This window comes from Neolamprologus brichardi, chromosome 11 (assembly GCF_056152115.1).
Source record: "Neolamprologus brichardi isolate AB-2024 chromosome 11, ASM5615211v1, whole genome shotgun sequence".
Taxonomy (NCBI): Eukaryota; Metazoa; Chordata; class Actinopteri; order Cichliformes; family Cichlidae; genus Neolamprologus; species Neolamprologus brichardi.
Genome location: NC_142114.1, coordinates 2,016,602 through 2,038,668, shown reverse-complemented (window position 1 = coordinate 2,038,668; position 22,067 = coordinate 2,016,602). Strand labels below are relative to the sequence as shown.

The 22,067-nt window shown below is 40.7% G+C and overlaps 2 protein-coding genes across 2 annotated transcripts; both read right to left on the bottom strand.

The window, feature by feature from the left end:
- Positions 1-1,162: 1,162 nt before the first annotated feature.
- On the bottom strand, positions 1,163-6,354 carry LOC102792184 (polyadenylate-binding protein 1A). The gene is made up of 16 exons (XM_006795981.3): positions 6,061-6,354; positions 5,520-5,746; positions 5,125-5,318; positions 4,846-4,961; positions 4,325-4,464; positions 4,129-4,223; positions 3,864-4,001; positions 3,557-3,652; positions 3,196-3,468; positions 2,982-3,072; positions 2,755-2,877; positions 2,512-2,654; positions 2,104-2,188; positions 1,879-2,009; positions 1,647-1,737; positions 1,163-1,534 (listed from the first exon to the last, which is right to left on the bottom strand). The coding sequence occupies exons 2-15, from the start codon at positions 5,710-5,712 to the stop codon at positions 1,648-1,650; spliced, it is 1,908 nt and encodes a 635-aa protein (XP_006796044.1). The 5' UTR covers positions 5,713-5,746; positions 6,061-6,354; the 3' UTR covers positions 1,163-1,534; position 1,647.
- Positions 6,355-7,454: 1,100 nt separating this feature from the next.
- LOC102792491 (14-3-3 protein beta/alpha-B-like) lies at positions 7,455-20,631 on the bottom strand. The gene is made up of 6 exons (XM_006795982.2): positions 20,534-20,631; positions 18,278-18,589; positions 10,345-10,468; positions 9,075-9,238; positions 8,770-8,865; positions 7,455-8,522 (listed from the first exon to the last, which is right to left on the bottom strand). The coding sequence occupies exons 2-6, from the start codon at positions 18,578-18,580 to the stop codon at positions 8,469-8,471; spliced, it is 741 nt and encodes a 246-aa protein (XP_006796045.1). The 5' UTR covers positions 18,581-18,589; positions 20,534-20,631; the 3' UTR covers positions 7,455-8,468.
- Positions 20,632-22,067: the final 1,436 nt, after the last annotated feature.

Below are 22,067 nucleotides of genomic sequence, written 5' to 3'. Positions count from 1 at the left end.
TCATCTTCGTATAAACAAAATCATACAAAAAAAACCTCTGCTGTGGTTGGAAAGTGTCAATGAGTAAGACAGAAGATGGGAAGAAAAAGCATATATACTACTATTAATCATTTAAACAGTTCACTAATTTGTAGTGTAGGAACGTAAACACAGATTGTGAGGTAAGAAGAACTGTAGAAACCTAAAGACAGGATACAATAAACAGCACACATACCCACTCAGGGGTTCAGCACAGAATACCTATGGTGTCCCTGAAAGGTCAAATGCACTGCATTTAAAGGAAACACCACCAAATAGAAATAACACTCCAAGTGGACAGAAAACACTACAAAGGTTGGATAAAGATACACAAATGCTGTAAGAGTGCTGTAAAAGTGACAAGCCAAAAGTGAACGGCTAATAGCAAACATGTACTAGAGTATAATATAAATCGTGTGATTACAGCACACATTGCTGTGCACTTTTTCCTCTTTCACAAGAGTGTTCTCCGCTTCAGTGCAAGGCTTCCCGTTTTGGTTCAGTCACATTGACGTCCCCCCAAACACACTTCTGTTTTGTGTTTTTACAGCATTTTTCCATTTGCTGATGCTTCATTAAGCTAACCTTTCAAGGGCAACATAAAATACACAGCAATTGGCTTCCACACATTACAAAAAAATAAATAAAAGTACAACTGTTTGCTTTAAACTCATATCCAACTCAATTGTTAAGAGCTGATGAGACACTTCCTCAAGCCTGCCCCACTATCAACCTTCAATGTTAATTTCATATTTTTTTTAAATCAGTATTATCAGAATCTTAAAAGTGAAAGATTTTTTTATTCCAGGAAAGTCTCTATGGAACAAAACAGGATCCAATCAGTCTGGATACTAATCAATTCAGCACATTGTTTGTCCTTTTATTTAATAGTCAATTTTTCTGCATGTAGTCCAGCAGGCCATTTTTTTTTTAGCTAAACAAGCATGAGATCAAATGTATGATGGACATAGTTCACAGAAAAGTGTGTAATCTGAAAACTGCTGCCTAAGAGCGACACCTGGTGGAGGAAAGCTGGCTGTGCTTTAAAATAGAACCAATACATTAAATCAACTCTTGACAGCAAATAATTATGTATGACCTGTAGCTGTTGACAACTGCAGTAATTTACTAAACAGAGAGCCCAAATTATTTATTGAGTTTATTACAGCCAGTAGTTTACGATACAAATCACCTTTCAAGATGCCCAGCTGCCACCTTCCTAAAGTGGGTGGATATTCTGAGCACTGACACAGTAAAATGACATAAAACAGAGGAATGCATTCAAATTTAATCATCTCGATTTTCTCTATTTTGCTATTTTTTTTTTCAACAAATTTTTGTTTATGATCAAGGTCTAGTCAAACCATCCCTAGACCTGGCAGAGTCAATCGTTTTCTTTTTTTTTTTTTTTAAGAAATAATTTATCATTTTGCGATGTTTTCAGAGTTTTAGGTTTTTCAATGTTTAAGTTTTTTTTTCTTTTTCCATCGGTGAAGCAGGTTTCAAAATGCTTGATCTGCAAGAGAGAAAAACACAGGGATCAAATACATATTTGCTTCTTCTCTTCAGTATGATTTGCACACCAACAATTTATGAATGAACCTAAAATGTCTCTCCTGAGAACACACCTTAGACGCTGGGAACACCAGCAGGGGTGGAGGACTTCTGAGCAGCCTCTTTGGCCTGGTGGGCCTGGAGCACAGCAACAGCCTCATCCACCTGCAAAAGCATTACATTTATGAAACCAATTTATATGTTGCACTTCCCATTAAACATCAGTTATGAGGTGCATAGGCCATCTGTAGCAATTTAATCCTTTACGAGATACCACATTTATTAGAAATTACTTGTTTCTCTAACCTTTGAGCGCAACGACTCAGGTGACTCAAGCATGTGAAGCAGCTCTGAGTTATCAATCTCCAGCAGCATACCGGTGATCTTGCCAGCCAGGCTGGGGTGCATGTTCTGGATCAGAGGGAACAGACGCTCACCTAAAGGGGAGGAAGAAGTCAACAATTAACTACTGAGTATAACGTGCCATGAGCATTTATATTTATTTCCTTATAATCTGAGCTAATTATTTACCCAGCATCTGCTTCTGTTCCTGAGGTGGGGCTGCAGCCAGCATGGAGGCAGTTAGAGGCTCCTGTCCTTGGACATGGACTGCCGGCTGGAGGAGGAGGAGGAGGAGGGCGGTTAATGACTACACAACCACACTTTTACCACTTGAAGCAGACCGTGAATTACAATGACCCATATAGTCATGAATACTTGTATTACTTTTTGCTTATTAAGCAGCACATAACTGTGCCACGTTCTAAAGTCTGAACCCCACTTGGGGAGAGGGGAAAATAAAATTAATAATTATAAAAAAAAATAAATCAGTACAACTGCATTTAATGTTGAATATCCTGAAGGTGTACATTTAGAAAATTTGCAGCAATTATATTTATGAATTAGATCCACTGATATCAAAGTCAGTGGCATTCTTACCTGCTGCATGGTGACCTGTGGCTGGGAGGCCATGTGCTGCTGAGGGTTGCGCACACCAGCAGCATATTTGTACTGGGGCATGGCACGCACTGGGGCTGCGGCGGCTGAAGCATTGGCAGGGCGCTGGTTGAGCGCCTGTGTGGCTGCAATGACAACAGCAAGAGGAGCCTGATCAAAACTGCATCAACTCATGACGAGACTAAATGCATCTGATTCCCGTCGAGTCAAAGATAAAATACTTACGCATACGCTGAGAAGCCATCATGCGTGGGACCTGGGTGTTGGTGGTGGCGGCTGCACGGATGGTGTTTAAGGCCTGAGGCCTGGGTGCTGTTGGGCGCATAGCATTGGGCATGTTCTGGAAGTCTAAAAGAAGGAAAAGGGGGATGGGGGGGGAAGCAAACAGTCATTAGACTTTAGCTCTTTTTAAGTAAAGGCTGCATACGTATAATCTACATGTAATCACTTACGCTGAGGACGCACTCCTTGAGTAGCCCAACGGGGGCTGGGGCGCAGCTGGGCCAGCTGGTTGGCAGAGTAGTATGCAGCACGGTTCTGAGCCTGAGAAGAATCAAGCCATGTCATTAGTTACTGCTACTCCAAAAAACACAGCACACTGGTACAGTTTACCAAAACAGGGTTTTATGTCATGGAAAAGTACTAAATAGGGTGTTGTTGACTCACCTGAGGGATAGCCGCCATGAAATATCCTGAAGGTGGAGCAGGCTGGTATGGGTTAAGGACAGGGTTGGGCACAGCTCGAACAGTGGCCATCCTTTGCATGTACTGGTTGGTTAGATGAGCCTGACGCTCCTCTTTCCGCTGGGCAAGGGCCACATACAGTGGCTTTGTAGCCACAATACGCCCATTCATCTCCGTTACAGCTTTAGTGGCCTCTTCTGGAGAAGAGAAGCACACAAAGCCAAAGCCTTTGCTCCGTCCACCCTCCATCATCACCTAGGGAAACAAAATAATGGGTTAGCATTTTGTCTAATTATTGCCTTGTTAATTTCATGATCACAAATAAACCCCTCAAAGCTTTTACCTTAGCACTTGTTATGGTGCCAAATGGGGAGAATTCTTTGCGCAGACGCTCGTCATCAAGGCCATCATCCAGGTTCTTCACATACAGATTGACACCCTGGTGCATGGAAAATCACAATGAAATTGAACAAATGAACTATTGGATGGTAGTTCAGCATTCCTGCTACTGTCCTTCAGGTTATGCTCCAACATCACAGCAATGAAATTAAATACTGCACCAATCAGACACAAGATAGCTTTCTTTAAATTGTTCTTGTGACACAATGTGGTGCATGAAAGTGCTCTAACCAAGAAATGGGCCAACAAACCTGATATCTGGTCATGCGATCCTGTTTCATCTGCTCAAATTTGCGTTTGAGCTCATTCTGCCGCTCCCCTTTCTTCTGTGCACGGCCCACATAGACTTGCCTGCCATTCAATTCTTTACCGTTCATTTCATCTACAGCCTACAACAAAACAAAAGTCATGATTAGGTGTGGATTCAAAGAAAAAAAACTACAGCAAGTGCCTTTTTCAAAGCCTCTGGAGATACCAAAAGTCCCCCGCCCCCCAAGAAAGAAGAAAGCTGTTAACCTTCTGGGCATCTTCATGCCTCTCGAAGCTGACAAAGCCAAATCCCTTGGATTTGCCACTTTCATCAGTCATAACCCGGATACTGAGGGCAGGCCCTACAAAACACAAGAGCTAATAATCAACACACAACACAGCAAATCATACTAACAGCATTTGTGATTATTAAAAGTGTCTCTCTGAAATCTTGCCATCTTACCATATTTGCTAAACAACTCCTTCAGCTTCTCATCATCCATGTCCTCGCCAAAGTTCTTGATATAAACGTTAGTAAACTCTCTGGCTCGTGCTCCAAGCTCAGCTTCCCTCTCTTTACGCGATTTGAAGCGTCCAACAAATCTGTTAATAACATGACATACAAAATTTATTTTCTAACTTCATCAAAATATATCCTGATAAAGTTTAAATCAAATACAATGGGGTGAAAGTCCTCCTGTGTTGGTAAAATGAGGGTCAGACATTGAAGAGAGCATTTTGGGAAAACAACATACAGCTTATGTGATAAGGAGTGATAACTCTAGAGCTACTGCGATAAGTGAACTTTACTGCTTCAAACCAAAATGTAATAAATCCTATCAGCCCAGTTCCCTCACGATTTAGAACTAAGCTCTATAACAACAGAAAGTACATTAAGCAAAACAGGAGAACAAGATGCAGTCACACACAAACTTTGATCACACTCCTTCAAACACAGACTTGTACAACAGTAGGCACACTTACACTTTTCTGTCATTGAGCAACATGCCGTTCATTTTCTCAATGGCCCGTTCAGCAGCTTCATGGGTCTCAAAGTGCACAAAGCCGTAACCCTTTGAGCCATTTTCATCACAAACCACCTTGGAGAAGGAAGATTTTAGGAGGTCAAAACCATTCACAAACAACATGCATTCCACACAATTGACACTCTACCGGCTTTAAACGGTCCAATCATTAGTCATGCTAATTAGTTGATTTCATATGCAAAACACAGCCAGGAGAAATGGCACCACAGGATGATACCTTGCAGGACAGGATGTTTCCAAATGCAGAGAATGTATCATACAAGGCCTTGTTATCGATGGATTTGTCCAGATTCTTGATGAAGATGTTTCCCACCCCACTCTTCCTCAGTGAGGGGTCACGCTGAGACCACATGATACGGAGAGGCCTGCCTTTTATTACATCAAAGTTCATGGTGTCCAAAGCTCTTTCGGCTAAAACAAATAAACAAATATGTTGCACTTACTTCCATTTTCTTCGTGATTTAATTATTCTAGTAGTATGGCATGTTGATAATTTAATAAAGCACATGTTTAAAATTAAAGATAAAACGAGGTAGCACGGTACATGTTCAAAATGGAGTCTGTCAGTACCACATTTCCTTACATGCTCTACATAGATTGCGGTAAACTTACCGTCAGCTGGCTGTTGGAAGTTCACATAGGCATAGCCTAGGGAGCGACGGGTGATCATGTCTCTGCATACTCTAATGGAGAGGATGGGTCCAGCCGGGCTGAATTTCTCGTATAGCATGGCTTCGGTAACGTCTGGGTGCAGGTCTCCCACGTACAGGGAGGCCATCGGGTAGCTAGGCGCGCTAGGATTCATGGCTGGCGAAGCGTGTTCTCAGGCTACGTCTCAACTGCAAGTTCGATATTTTGAGGACAATCGTCAACCAAAATCAGCCTTTTAAGATTGGAGAGATTAATTATATCAGTCTCTACACCAATGCAGGCAGTTATCGCTTAACCGTTAACAACGTGGGCTAGTTAGCGTGATTAGCAAAATGTCGGAGCGTGGCCTAACCGATGTGACTGGCCCAAATTGAAATTTCAATTTTCTCAATCACTTACAGCGCTCAAATTTCGGTAGCGTGCAAAACAAATGTTATAATTAACACGTATGCCTGAAAGGACAACTGACTTCAACGTAAAAAACAAGTAGTTAACAATATACCTGGCTAAAGTTAATCGCCCACGCTTTCAACAATGAGGCTAACAGCTTAGCTTGCTAACGTTCTTCTCGTTCCGTCTTTCTTTCTTATCCGTTGGCAGCGTCTTCTTCGCGTTGCTTGAGTTGGCAAATCAAATCCTGCTTCACCGATTTTTGTTTTTCTTATAAAAATATGTCTGCGTGTGCTCTCTAGCTTTTGGTTTGTTTCATAATAAAATGTGTGCCGAGACTAGCCCCAGAGCACACCCTACGCAGACGGATTACAGGATTGAAAGAAAGGTCGGCGGAGGTTGTTTCCCTGTTCCACTCGAAACCACGGCGCGTTTGCTACCAATGCTTGACGTCACACATCTCGCGATATTTGAACTCTATTTAATTTACAATTAAAAATCTGACGCATAATTTGTCTCATAAACTTTTAAGATTTCCTGTTTTCTACACCTTACGAGGCTTATATGTTCAGTTATGTCTTCAACATTGTATTCTAATTGGCGTGTATTCACGAATTTCTTGTGATTATTCGCCTATGAAAGCGAGGGGAAAAGGAACAACAAGGGCATACTTGTATGTTATTGCTTTACTCCACAGTCACGCTACAAGTGAACAAATCGTTACATGCGGTGGTAGTATGCTTGTTCCCACGAGGATCGGCAATATACAGCTGTAGGTGGTGGCAAAGCACAGACCACGGACACTTGGGGCAGAGACTACCTTGTGTCCTAAACAACGCTACTTCCATCACGTTTCGGTCAGCCATTGCCTTATCTGATTACTGGGACGTAGTCCTGGAAAACTAAAGACATTATCTAAAATATAAAGCGTTATCCTTCACATGCAGTGAACATGTAACCTTTGTCACACTGCAAGGAAGATAAGCTGAGGGAAAAGTCTGCAGGAACACTCCAGTGTCATTTATTGCACTCGTGTTCACTGGAGGGTTGGTTCTGAAAGATGCGGCAGCAACTCAGCATTCCTCTGACATGGCTGTGCTCTGGGCGCTCACAGCTAAGGTAGTGGAGCAGCAGACACACCCAAGGAGCCGAGCAGCACAATTTTTTCGTTTTTCCTTAATCTAGATTTTCAAGTATTTCCAGCTAAACAACACGTGTACTTCTAAATCCCATCAAACAGCTTTCAGATGTGTATAAGGCCTTTTAGTGTTTGAATTTCTCCATCTCCAATTTCCAGATGTGGTCTGTGTTGTACACTAGTTATTTACCGGTATTTGTAACTAATTCATCATATTAGATTCTGCATGTCGTTTATATTGCTGCGTGGAAAAAAAGGTGGGTATAGTGGTAACTTGTAACACAAATCCCACACTCTAAAACCACAGTCTAGAAATGTTACAGCACTAAAAGACCATTAATGTAGCAATTGAAATGGACACATTAAACTTAAATTATTTTTTTTATTCCACTTACATGAAATTACACATTTCCCCCAAAAATTAGTTATGCTTGGGTGTCCTGTAAGAAAATTCCAAAGACAGACAAAGCTAACCAGCCCAACAACAACCTTTAATCCTCCAAAAACTACTTCTTACCACCATGCAGTTCAGGCAAGTACTGAGAAAAAGGAAAAAACAAAACAAAATGTCTTAATTTGAAAAAGCATTAATTAGATACGCAGATGGATCTTTTTTCTTTTCTTTTTTTTTTTTTTAAACTGCTGTGCCAATACAAAACAGCAACAATACAAGCTTGTGTGCTCGTGCTCTTTTGTTCTTCAAAGTTTTCTATACCTCATAACTGATGCATAAAAATACAAGAGCAGTCTACTAAAAACAAACAAAAAAGATAGTAAGAGTAGAAAGTTGAGCAACAGTATGTAGAATGTAACCTTGTCTTCCAACTAAATCTTGGCTTCCTTCTCCCAATCACATCTTCACTGTCTTTACCTCTGCTGTTATTCCCCTTGCCATGTACAAACTCAGTTGTTGTCACCTCAAATATAAGGAGGCAGCTCCTGTTTTTGTCAAGCACAGATGTGTCATCAAAGGATGGTCAAAAACAGCACCGTTAATGAGTAGTACAGCACATACAGCTTAAATATTTTCTTACTTCTACAAACTTAACCTGCTGCATGTTTCATGAGTTTAAGAAACTGCCCTTTCACCCAGCACCTTAATAATGCAACACCCAAAAACATCTAAACCCAAACACTTTTACCCTCCCACCACACCACTTGAATTCCCCTCCCCTACCCAGCCCCTTTCCCCACAGTTACTACAAAAAGAAGGAATAGTAAACCGATGGGAATGAGATGAGTACTGAGAGACCTTAGATAGAAAAAAAGATGGAAAGAGTTGGATGACAATGATCAAAATGAGGTGGTCTCAGTGTTGATGATCATGATGAAGATGAGCCAGGACAATGGCAGGACAACAGGGATGACTACGGGGGTCTGGCTCAATCCCTTGGCTCTGAATCCTCGCCTTCAGCCTGGTTGTCCGAGGTCCACAGCTGTGGAAAGAGAAGGAGCAGTAAGTGGGAAGAAAGGAATTAATGACCTGGCAGAGGAGAGACAAACATGCAAGGACAGCAAAAATCATTAACATCTAATCTTAAAGGAATGTTAAAATACAGACCTATGTTAAATAACTTATTTGTGACTACCAGAGCTAACCACAAAGTTTTAGTCTGAGTCAGGTAAATCATTTTGTGAAGAAAAATGTCATTTCAGTAGTAAGATTTAAGAAATGTAACTTACCGTCAAGTTATCTCTCAATAGCTGCATGATTAGTGTGCTGTCTTTGTATGAGTCTTCACTCAGGGTGTCAAGCTCTGCAATGGCGTCGTCAAAGGCCTACAGGGTTCAAAAACACAGTTCGGTGAGATTTTGATAGCCTAAAACAAGCTGTTGTGTTTGTGTACACAGGTTTTAGCTGTCATTTGTATTTAACAGCAAATTTACACTTGAGTCCTCAAAGATTGATAGCAGAGAAATAACATTACAGTTGGCACTTTAAAATCTCCAGAAATATAAACAGAAGCTATGTGGAGTAATGAGTTTACCTGCTTGGCGAGCTTGCAGGCTTCTTCAGGTATGTTGAGGATCTCGTAGTAGAAAACGGAGAAGTTAAGGGCAAGACCAAGACGGATTGGGTGTGTGGGCTGCATGTCACTTTTGCTGATATCAAAGGCGGCTTGGTAGGCTTCCTGTGAATTTGAAATGATGCCTGAAAGAGAAAGGAAAGGGCAGTGGAGCTGTGAGACTTACAAACGTGGAAAACTTAAAACTGAGCTCAGATAGCATTTTCTTTTTTGTTAGTCGATATGCAAGCAGTAATAAAACATTTAGTGCCCCCCCTATATGTTACAATTTTTTTTAATTATTATTATTTTTTTAATATCATGATACAAGTTTGAGGTTAAATTGCCCACCCCTACAACAGACAGGCAACACCTTTCTGTGGCATTAAGGCCTTTACAGTTCTTGCTGGGTGGAGGCCAGAAAAGAGGAGGCGTTTTCAAACCATTTACCACAGTTGTCCTGTTCACACACACATCTGATTGGTTTAACCCATGGGGACCCGCACAGACTTCCATTATGCATTTTAAAAAGAACAGAACTTAATATAAAACTAGACTGTATAAAAGTATAAAATACAATTTTCAGCCATGTTCCCAGTATTAGTAGAGTTTAGTAACTTTAAAGAGACCATCAAAGAGGGAATGCATCGGTCTCATTTGTAGACACTGGCATGCTTTCTTTCCCCTAACCACTAGGGGGCATCTGGGTCAAAAAAAAAAAAAGTAGGAAATCTCTGAAAGGACCACAATGATTTGATCCCAAGAAAAATATTCAAGTAATCCAAGCTGGTCACTGTAGACCAAATAAAAGGTATCGTATGTTAAAATAAAATAAAAAAAATAAATAAAAAAAAAGAGAACCTATGCCTCAATGTAATCTTTTTTAAAGTTTTCTAAAAACTGACAACAACTACCAAAGATCTTTTAGCCCTTAGTACATTCATCCTACCTCTTACTCATGAAGGACATTTTGACACTTCAGAATTAGAATCTCTATTGTCATTGTAACAAGTCAACAAAATAAGGTGCAGTCCCTGTGGTGTTAAGAGAAAAAAGGTTTAAATATAATTACAAAAGAATAGTATAAAGAAAAGAGCACAGTCATTCAGTACACTCAGATACTTTCATAAGATCAAGAAGTCTGTTATAATCAAACAGGAACAGTTAACTGATATCTTATCTAATATGTATATTCCAGTTTATCTCAGTCAGCCAAAGATCTAAACCATCACCATACTGAAATGGAGCTTACCTTTCTTGTTGTCTCCTGTAGCCACCTCCGCTAGGTAGCGATAGTAATCGCCTTTCATTTTCAAGTAAAAGACTTTACTCTCTGCTGCTGTAGCGTTTGCAATAAGATACTTGTCCAAGAGATCCTGTTTGAAAACAAAAACAGGCAGCAAAGTTTTAGAGAACAATGCACTAAGATACTTAATATAATAGGCAAGGCAAGTTTATTTATATAGCACAATTCAACAACAAGGTGATTCAAAGTGCATATAAAACATGTTCTCTAATATATGTAAGTAGGGCTGTTCGATATAACGATATATATTGGATGACGATATAAAACGTCTATCGTTTCATTTTCCGCTATCGTTTGTTTCGTGGTGTCGCAAAATAAACTGTTTACGGCAATATTTTTTCACTGTTTTGATTAGGGGTGGGTTTTTATAATCGATTTATCGATTAAAATCGATTCTGGCTTGGATAACGTGAAATCGATTCATTAAAATCCTGAATCGATTTTTTTAATATAAATTTATTTTGCCCGAAATGCCAGAAAAACAGCCAAGACAGTAAATGAGAGCAGGTACATGGATTCTGCACAAAGACATAAACACACAGCGCGGATCAGAATCAGTGAGATGTCGCCTTTTTCAGCTGACGGTCGGGGCTGAAAGCTGACAGCTCGCTGATTCTGATGTTTCGGCAGGTCCGCGCTTTGTGTTCACGCCCTTTTTGCGCTGATTCTAAAGCTGTTAGTTTTATCTCTCTCCAAACAATATTGACCGAACCAGCAGCAAAAGAAGATCCAAACTACGCTTCACATAAACATCGTCATGAATTCCCTCTGACTTTTGCTGTTTTGCTTCCACCACGATAAAAATCACACTTCATGCACAGCGCTCTCTCTCTCTCTCTGTCTGTCTGTCTTCTGTATTATTCGCTTGCTTGTTACGCACCAGTCTACCGTTGTTTACAGCGCTGTCGGCCGCTGGTTTTTTTTCCGTTTTACATACTTCCGAAACGAAAACCTAATTTCTGCCGTTCAATACTAAACAAATTTAAACTTTCTAAAATTATGCAAAATGCAAAACGCTTAGCCGTGTCGCTAATAAAACGTCTGTAACTTCAGAGGTAATGTTCATGTGTTGATTAATGGTTTTCTTTCATTTTTGATGTGCTGCAGAATATTTTTATAAAATCCCAGGCCAGGAAAATCCCCTTCATGTTTTTCTGTGTTTTATCTTCAGCTACTTTGACACAAAGGCCTCTGCTGTGATGCTCACACCTTTGATAAAGTCTTGCCAGTGTCAGCTTCCTTTTTATTGATACAAAAATATGTAAATGTACTGATCTGAATTATAATATTTCTGACTGTCAAAATTTCCCAGATTCAAATCGAATTGAATCGTGGATCGAATCGGGACCTTGTGAATCGGAAACGAATCGATTCTAGAAATCAGTGACAATACTCAGCCCTAGTTTTGATGGTCACTGTAGTTGCTATATTAATTTCTTAAAGTTCTCTTTCTCTTATGTTTAATGTAACCACAATATGGACGGACAAGCGACTGTTTTTATGCGTTGTCGTTAGCAACAACGACGGTAAAACCATCATGTGGCTCCGCTTGTTTATTTTCCACATAAACCTTTCACAATAAAGCTCAAGATCCTGTTGAGACTTTTCAAAATAAATTGAATCACGTGAAACAGTATGCAGTGTTTACAGATGAGAAGCAAAAAAAGAGCCATCAGGTGCTAAAAAATAAACCTTAGACTCAAATGTTAGAACAGGCTTTTCCCCGCAGCACTCTGTGTAATAAATACTCAAAGAAAATGGCGGCCGTTACAACTTATGTCTAAAAATGTATCGTTTCATGCATCGGTTAAAACACTCGACTCCAGGTACACGATGCCCAGCTGAAAACACTTTACGCAAGTCGAGCTGCCCGAGATTCACAGAATTTACAGAAAATGTTAAATTTTTGTCATTTATATTGTTGTCGGGATGATAGCTGTCTTATATCGGGATATGAGATTTTGGTCATATTGCATAGCCCTATATGTAAGCACGTTTTACAACACGGAAGCCAAAACAGCAGCAGTCATCTGTGACCTTTATTGTAAATGTATGCATAATGCATTGACAAAAAACGGCATTCTTACATCACGTGCTGTTAATATTCAATTTCTACTCATCACTTGTTTCCTGAGCCTACAGGAGAAGCTAAAGGTATTTCTGCCTAGTCCAATTAAAAACAAAAACGTGGACGGGCTGAATGGACAAGTGTGGAGTAAAGATGGTTGAGATGGGAAATTTGTGGCAGAGGAAAAAAGAGGGCGTGGATGAAAAGCAACAGGGGTGAAGGAGGAGGAGAAAGCCAGGCTGCTCCTGATGAGCTTTTGCTTAGAAGTAGGTCACTCAGAACCCAGCTCGGCTCTTCACCGCACAAGGATGCACCACTTGGTACCCTAGTTCTGAGGGTAACATGAATACTAGCAGGCAGGGAACAGAATACCTTTCTTTAGTGGGAGTGTGCCTTGGTAATGTGCTATATTGAAGAGCAATGAAACGATATCAAACATTAAACAACGGTAAATAGTAAATGGACTGATTCTTATATAGCGCTTTTCTACTCTCCCAGAGTACTCAAAGCGCCTGTATACAACGATGAATGAATACTTTCATTTTCATTTTAATGTAGTTTCCATCTGGCCATTTGCACTTGACAAAGAGCTGTGCAATAAAGAGATTACAGATGGCAAAGCAGAATTTTTCCTTATAGCATTGGTGACCAAATGTTAAACCTCCATTAAAATAACAGCATCTTGATTTGTATGTTTTCACAGGTCTTAAATATGACCTCCAAAAACATGAGCTGAGCTTTGTTCCTTGGGAAAAATAAATGTTGCAAGATGGAAATACATTACAAAAATGGTCTAAAAGCATTTCCTGAGTGCTGTTACACTGATGTGACTGAACAGAGAAGCCCTCTGGGATGTCAATGTAGGTCTGGGCCACTGGCAAGGCTAAAATCAAAACTACAACCATGGCAGGCATGATGGGGAGTAAATTAAAAAAAAAAAACAACAACAACAACAACATAGCAGCAACTCTGCTTTCATTACATTTTTATCTTAAGTTCTATCCCCAAGTTAAGAACAGAGAGTTATTACTAAAATATGGAATAACTTAATATTTCTAAACATGACAGTAATGAACAAACTATGTCTGTATGAAGATTCCTTCCAGTTAACACGTGGTTCCTCATCTTATTCATGCCAGTGAGAGCGAGCATCAGGGTGTGTGCACACGTGTTTGTGCAGGCACCATGAGGTAGGAGCACTCACTGCTACAATTATATTATGTAACAAGTACTAACATCACATTGCTTAAAACCAACCTTAAAAGAAGAAATTTAAGTGAAATATTTTGCATCCCCAGTAATGTTTGCACTTCTGTGACAACAGCTTTTTTGTCCTGCTACTAAGAACAGGAATAAACATGTCTTTAGACTGGGCCAGATGAAAGCTCACACAAACTAGTCCACTTAAAGTATGCACTGCTGGTGCACTTGTCCCACACCCCTTATGTGCCCATTTGGCTCTCTCTTTCAGTCCCCATAAGGCTTTTTGGCGGAGGTGGAGAGCAGTGAGCCAGAACATTTGTAGCTCAGCCTCTGTCATTATAGGATTAGGGCTCAATGAGTCACCGGGCAGATAATGCGCAGGGTAAGAGATGAACAGAAGCAGCGCTCCGACAGATGGATAGAGTACTTAATATGTTTGCAAAAATTATAAAAATAGTTAACACAAAAACAAGTGGCTAAGATCAGTAGAAAAAGTAAACTATTAGTGGAGTTAACAAATGCATCTTTTTCAAAAATACAAACACTTCATCTGGTAACAGAATGTAGATGCAGCAAGCTGATCAAGCCAAAAGAAAGATGAGGGCTTTGTAACCCTCCAAACAGATAACCATGTGTGCATTTATATTCCCAGTAGGGACATGCACGATTAGTCAACTAATCATTAGTGTGAATGCTTGAAAAGCATTCACAGTATTGTTCTTCTAATCTTTATTATTATTATTTTACATTTTATTATCTATTCCGTACATTTTTTAGACTCCTGGTAGAGTGGGAGGAGGGGGAAATTTATCTTAAAATCTTTTCTTAAAACTGCTGCTGTGTCCACAGCGTTTGCTCTACAGATATGATTTTAAACTCAAAACGTAGCCACCGCTGCCCTCTTTCATCCAATGTGTTTATTATATTATTTATAGTGTTTATGGTTCTTTCATAAATGTCACCAATGCACAGCCTCCTCCCTCCAACTCTTCCATAGACTCTAATGTTAAAATGGCTCAGAAAGTTTGTTTGAAAATCAGAAGTACAGGCTGTCACCACGTCCATATAATAAGCTCCACAGGCATGAAAACTGAGAATTTGGTAGACTGGACATTGCTGGTGCTCACGGTGAAAGAATTTTGTCAATACGACTTGTACTTTTCATTTGGGAAGGATTTGTTTCGGCTGACTTTTCTGTTTATTTTAAGCAGCAGAAGTGAGGCACATGTCTGTGTGCGTGTGTATGCAGCCATTGGGTGCAGTCACTATAGCAACCAGGCTCACAACTGCCTGCTTAACAAGCTCTGTCTCTCACTCTGCCAAGATTAATCTTAAACACTTCTCTTTCAACTGCTGCTGTGTCCACAGTGTTTGCTCTACAGCCATCATTTTACCCTCAAAATGTAGCCATTGTTGTTCTCTTTCCAACAGCGTATCTTTCAAAGCTCAGAGTTGTAAACTTTTTAAACTGTGTGGATCCAAGTGGAGGGATCACATTTTAGTCATTCAGTGATTCAAAGAATATGAACTTAATATTCATTCAGATGTTTTTGGACTCTAAATTTTATTTTGTTATTACTCATCTTTTTCTAATTTACATTTTAAACATGTTCAGCTATTTTCCAACTTCTTCTGTCTGAACATCAGCTTTCGAAAGTTTTGCACTTTTGTTTTCAGGTTAAAAATTCTGTATTTTCCAGCTCATTCAACATTTTTAACTTAACATTCAGCAATTAATTCATTTCAGTGCATACATTCAGATTTCAGCATTCACACTGCAGTTTCTTCAGAAAATGCACTTTCTAGTTACTATTGTCACTAGCTGGTACCAGATGTAATGGTTGTTTAATCTAATTGTCTTACATTTTACTTTCTAACCACTGCCGGTAAATAGCATGTCCTAATGTTACGCAGACATCTGTCACCAGATCAAGCGTAGTTGGTAAGAAATGCCAAAAAAAAAAAACATTAATCTTGGCCTGATTTTTTTGTTAACACCATTACTGTTAGTTCTTTTAAAGACAAAAAAAAAATAGATCAGAGAGACAAGCAGCATAACTGAGCTTTCTTTGAGAGGTGGATGTGCTTTCCCTTCTTTATAGGATGAGGAGTTCAGTCACTCGGGAGGGGCTCAGAAGAGAGCCATTCCTCCTCCACATCGAAAGGAGCCAGCTGAGGTGGACAGGGGCTGTCCTACCCGAAGGAGGCCCCAGGGTACATGAGTGCATGATGCAAGGTGCCTCACAGTTGGGCAGCATGACTCATTACTGAAGAATGTGACTAACGTTTTAAAAAAGCCTTTGCTTGGAGTTTTTTTTGTAGTTGAACGGTTCTTAAATTTAACCTGATATCTGAGTGTTTTTGTTTTTAAATAGCCAGTTACTTGATTTTTTTTTTTTGCCTCATTTAGTTGATGTTGTTGCGGGAGTATGGGGTGTCTGGCCCATTGCTACGGGCCATTCGATCCCTATACAACCGTTGCAAGAGCTTGGTTCGCATTGCCGGCAATAAGTCGGACTCGTTCCCGGTGGGTGATGGGCTCCGCCAGGGCTGTTCTTTGTCACCGGTTCTGTTCATAATTTTTATGGACAGGATTTCTAGGCGCAGCCAAGTGGCGGAGGGCTTTCGCTTTGGTGGCCTCAGGATCTCATCTCTGATCTTTGTGGATGATGTGGTTCTGTTGGCTTCATCGGGTGAGGGCCTCCAGCTCGCACTGGAGCGGTTCGCAGCCGAGTGTGAAGCAGCGGGAATGAGGATCAGCACCTCCAAATCTGAGGCCATGGTTCTCAGCCGGAAAAGGGTGGAGTGCCCACTCCGGGTCGGGGATGAGGTCCTGCCCCAAGTGGAGGAGTTCAAGTATCTCGGGGTCTTGTTCACGAGTGATGGGAGAAGGGAGCCGGAGATCGACAGACGGATTGGGGCTGCAGCTGCAGTAATGCAGACGCTGCACCGGTCCGTCGTGGTGAAGAGGGAGCTGAGTGTAAAAGCGAAGCTCTCAATTTACCGGTCGATCTACGTCCCTACCCTCACCTATGGCCACGAGCTGTGGGTAGTGACCGAAAGGACGAGATCGCGGATACAAGCGGCGGAAATGAGCTTCCTCTGAAGGGTGGCTGGCCTCTCCCTTAGAGATAGGGTGAGAAGTTCGGCCATCCGGGAGGGGCTCAGAGTAGAGCCGCTGCTGCTCCACATCGAAAGGAGCCAGCTGAGGTGGTTTGGGCATCTGGTAAGGATGCCCCCTGGGCGCCTCCTGGGTGAGGTGTTCCAGGCATGTCCCACCGGGAGGAGGCCCCGGGGCAGACCCAGGACACGCTGGAGAGATTATATCTCTCGGCTGGCCTGGGAACGCCTTGGTGTTCCCCCGGATGAGCTGGAGGAGGTGGCTGGGGAGAGGGAGGTCTGGGCCTCTTTGCTTAGGCTGCTGCCCCCGCGACCCGGCCCCGGATAAAGCGGATGAAGATGGATGGATGGATGGATTTAGTTGACAAAGAAATTAGTCGCCAGGAACATCCCTAATTCCCAGCATGCTAAACTTGGAATCTCGAGTTTACTTCAACTGGACAGTCCAAAGTAGAGACTCAAGTTGTCCCTGGTAACTAAAGATCAGATGTGGCTGTGGCTCAGGAGGTAGAGTGGGTCTTCCACCAATTGAAATGATCAGTGGTTTGATCACTGGCTCCTCTGTTCTGCATATCAAAGTATCCTTGGGTAAGACCCTGAACCCCAAGTTTTCCCTGATGCATCCATTGGAGTGTTAATGCTAGAAGGCGCTTTAGTGTATAAAAATGTACTTGTATGTGTGTAAATGTGTAAGTGATTTGGTGAAGTTTGTAGTAGAAAGGGCTTTCATTAATCAATTAATAAAAATGGAGAGAAGTGTGCTGTATAAGTACTAGTCTTAAAGATACACACTCTTTCCATTACAATCTTTGTAATATTTACAGAATACTTCTGTAATCATATTTTTGGGCATCAAGATAAACACCCTTTCCACAATGGTACAAAAGTAAAAATACAGCAAAGCTGACTTTGCCAAGAGGACAAGTAAAGTATGTTAGGATATTCAAATGAGAAGATGCTGATAGACTCATTACATACATCAGTAAGGTCAAATGCAAACCACTATTGCCGAGATGATCTTTAACAATAACTCAATTATGTTCTAGCATTGAGGTCACAGCAAGGATGGTGTACTGTTAGACTGAATTATTTCTATTACCCCCCCCCCCCAACCTGGGGAACACAGTTCATGCTAATCTTTAAACAAATTCCCATTATTTTCCTGTGCCTTTGGTGGAATATTTCTGTGGAAAATCACCACAGCCTTGACAACTTTAAAGATTTCAGCAACATATTAAAAGTATGTGTAACAAATTTTTATGACTTTGAGTTTATCATTTCAAAGGTTCTCTTGACCCTCTGCATCTCCTCCATCCATTAGTCTGTTGTGGGGGCTTTCTGCTCATCACTACTAGCTTCAGCTTCAATAGCCCATTTCCTAGTACCACACCATCCACCATCCCTCCGCTGCAAATGTCCAAACCATCTCAGGTTTCTTAACCCCCCCCCCCAATCTAAAAGAAAAAAATAATAATAAATGAATCTCACCAGGACATCATGGCAGATGTCTTTCAGCTCTGTCTCAATCTTCTCCCGGTATTCCTTGGCTAAGGCTACCTTCTTTTCAGAGCCCTCGGTCTTCTGCTCAATGCTGGAGACCACGCGCCACGAGGACCGACGGGCACCCACCACATTCTTGTATGCCACTGACAACAGGTTGCGCTCCTCGTTCGACAGCTCCAGGCCTTCCTCTGTCACCTTCTTCATCAGAGAAGCCATGTCATCATAACGCTCAGCCTGCTCGGCCAGCTTGGCCTTTTGCACCAGTTCCTTCTGAGGTGCCTCAGACATGACTGTTCACTGGAGAATGGGGAACATAGAAAAGGTTAAGGTTAAGGTTAAAAAGTAGTATGATAACTCTTCTGTTCCACCAGCAGATACAATTTTTCATTTCAGGGTCATTTAATGCGTCAAAGTGGAAATACATCAATGAATGTGGGTCCTAAAAAAAACTGTACACAGCACCTAACACGTTTAATTGAGTTTCCCCCCGTCTTTCAGTACTTTTACAAGGAACAACAATGATGCATACCGTGGAAGTTTTTCCTGTCATTTGAAGGATTTATTTATAGTCATAAAGAAAGACTGTGTGACTGACTGAAAAAAAATGAAATATTTCTGTTTAAAGGATATCTGTGCTTAAATGAGAAGACCAGTAAACAAAGCTGTAGATCGATTTAAATAATATGCCAACAAAGCCTGCACAGCAACACTACAAGTAGCCACCTAAGCATCTTGTACAGTATTAGCCCTGCAAGTTACAGGGCAATGTGAGATCCTGTAGGCTTGTAACAGAAGAACTGTGGAATACCAGCTAGAGTTTACAGCCTAAAGCACTATGTAGACTATGCACACATCAACACACAGGAATTGTCATTACTATGTCAATAGCTTACATCCGATTGACCTATCAAAAACAGCCAGTGGGTTTACACAAAAATCAATCCCTTTTTTTCCATTCCAGAGTACATGTAGTGTGTTGTGTTCAGATCCATCCTAACATACAGAAAATAATGCTTTTCTTTTTTCAGTTACAATCTTTGGCCAAATAAGCAAGGAATTTTTAAAAGTTATTATAACCGTCATGTTATCCGTAAGTAAACAACTTCTTATAACCGTAAGAGCACAAGTGTGTGAACAAGGAAGTCGATCTTTGCCCGTCAGTGTACCCCTAGCCTAGGAGCAGAATGCACCATGTTAATATGCATCGACTTTAATCAGCAAATAGATGTGCAGAAGGGATGATAAGAATAATATAATGCCAAGAGATAATTTAGTGGACCCCGTACGGACAAAAATAAGAACTCAATCCTGTATTGCTGGCTCGCCTCTGATGCGCCTCTCTGTTCCTCCGGTACACACACCACACCCTTCCCTGTACCTGTGGCTTGCCCAAAAAGCGGAAGCTAAAGTGCGCAAAGTAAAGCGTGCTTGGACACATTATACTGGCATTAAAGTCACAATTGTAGTCGATACTGACCCAAAAGCGCTTCTCGCAAACTCAAACACACAATCTCACCGTAGAAACGTAATTCAGTGAATGAAAAAACAACCGCTACATTCAGGCCCGCGTGACTCGTTTCAAGTATGGCCCCGTCTATTTCCTGAAAGAGTAACGCCAGGCAAAAGACTTTCATAAACGTGACTACTTCATAGGTAGCCCGTCATGCTCACAATTTCAAATAAAATATCTACACACAATGTTAACTACTAGAATACAAGGAAAAACAGGAGACAGCTGAGTAGGCGCGACGCCTTTAAAAAGGTGTGTATCGCAGTTGAACTAAGCTAGCTGCTCCCCTGGTGGCACACAAGAAAATACATTTCAATTAACCTCGTTTTTCCTTTCAACACTAGGCACCTAATTGTAAAAACTTTCAATTTAAGATGACAAGCATCATACCGCTCAATTAATAAATCGCTAAATACCCTCATTTTAAACAAAATGTGCCGTTTGTACGAGTGCCAAAATTTCAGAGCTTTAATTATTCGACAGACACGCCTTCTCCGTCTGCCATTTCCTTTTGAAACCAGACATTAGCCATATCCCACAATGTAACGTTAGCTAAGCTAGCCATGCCATTGTTCTTTAGATTGATGAGCGTCGCCGCTAGACGCAACCCTGCTACCAACTGGAGACAATGAATTTCTATTGCTAGTCTGATTAATGAAAAGTCAAAAGACATTAAGATGATACATACAAGTTTCAAAATGCACTTTAAAAAGCTGCAAGTCATTTCATACCTGAGTATTGGCAGATGTCAGTGTACCAAGCCACAGCTGATTCTCTCAGCCGCCTGCCTGAATGCAGTCCACGGGGTTTCCTTCCAATCACATCAGTCCAAGGCACTGCCGGAGAAAAGGAGGGCTGACGTCAAACGTTACCATGACAACCAAAGCAAAGTAATATGGAAGTTGTAGTTCACCATTACTTCTCCAGTCTTTGTGAGGCAAATGAGTGCATATAATGTAGTCGACAAAAGCACCCTTTGAAGATTTTGCAGTTCATTATTTTACCGCTATGATACAGGCACTTGTGATTAAGCTTATTTTATTGCCTCCAGCAAGCGGAGAATTCCTCTTAATAAGACAGTTAACATCAGTGATATATCCAACATACAGATCTTTGTCTTACTGTATAGCATCATTCTGTATAAGAGTAGAGACTGCAGAAACCAAACACTAAGAGGAAATGTCTCAAGTAGCTATATATATATATATATATATATATATACAGATCAATTTTTATTAGAAGAACCATGTCCCTCACTCAAATGCCTCTGTGATATTTCCACAAAATAAAATATTTTCAATAAGATTATTTGCTAAGGATGCTGAGGGCATCACAAACTAGAACACAGGACACGGTTACAGTATATCTTGCTTAACAGAAACTACTATTTCTGCATTCTGGTTGGTTTCCAAGGGGAGAGAGTAAAGCTATTTTTGCCCTGTCACATGTTTTCCCCTTGGGCCAAGATTTCAAGCTTGTAACCTATTTAAGAGCAGAGCACATAGTACTGGGTGTAGAAAATCATAGGCATAAATGCAAAGAAGAAAAAAGATCTTCACACTTGTCAGTTTGTGGTCCAGGAAGGGCGTAGCACCAAACCAGAGTCATTTCGCAGAAAGGGAAACAAAAATAAGATTAAGCTGAGTGATTGCTTACGTGGAACCGGTCGGGTGAGTTCTCACTCAGTCCATCAACCTTATCCACAGAACTTGAATGCACATGCACACACATGCACAAGATGAATGGGTACACTGCAAAAAGTCAGTTGTCACAGGGTCACTCAGCTTATGTAACATCTCTGATTGAAACCTTAAAGTGCTACATTAGAGTCCGATTGGTGTAATTAAGCAATAAAAACAGAACTAAACTAGACAATTAATAAAGGGATTAAAAACAACAACAACTACATTTTGATCTTGGATCTACATGTCTTAGTAAAGGTAGGTACTCCTAAAAATCCTGCAGGGTATTTAGATTTCACAATGCTGACGTGGTCCTTCAAAGGTGAGTGACGTATCAAGAGTTATTGATAATTTATCAAAGAATAATTCATAAATAATGGCAAAAAAACTTAAATGATCATTAAAGACAAAAATAAATGAAAATAATCCGTTTAAAGTGAAAAATACAGACTAACATTTAAGTATGTAGATTGGACAATATGTAATATATATCTGGAGGTGTAGTCACATACATGATACCTGTAGTAGAGTACAGTTTCACATGGAGTTTTATACGCCTGTAACTTTGAAATTATATTTAACA

What these genes read in the sequence shown, in the direction of transcription:
- LOC102792184 (XM_006795981.3), bottom strand. Translation starts at nt 5,712, where the DNA reads ATGAATCCTAGCGCGCCTAGCTACCCGATGGCCTCCCTGTACGTGGGA. An exon ending in TTGCTCAATGACAGAAAAGT is followed by an intron (nt 4,465 to 4,845) that starts GTAAGTGTGCCT and finishes TGTTATTAACAG; the next exon opens with ATTTGTTGGACGCTTCAAAT. An exon ending in GCACCATAACAAGTGCTAAG is followed by an intron (nt 3,469 to 3,556) that starts GTAAAAGCTTTG and finishes TTGTTTCCCTAG; the next exon opens with GTGATGATGGAGGGTGGACG.
- LOC102792491 (XM_006795982.2), bottom strand. Translation starts at nt 18,580, where the DNA reads ATGTCTGAGGCACCTCAGAAGGAACTGGTGCAAAAGGCCAAGCTGGCC. An exon ending in CCTGCAAGCTCGCCAAGCAG is followed by an intron (nt 8,866 to 9,074) that starts GTAAACTCATTA and finishes TGAACCCTGTAG; the next exon opens with GCCTTTGACGACGCCATTGC. An exon ending in TATTGAGAGATAACTTGACG is followed by an intron (nt 8,523 to 8,769) that starts GTAAGTTACATT and finishes CTCTTTCCACAG; the next exon opens with CTGTGGACCTCGGACAACCA.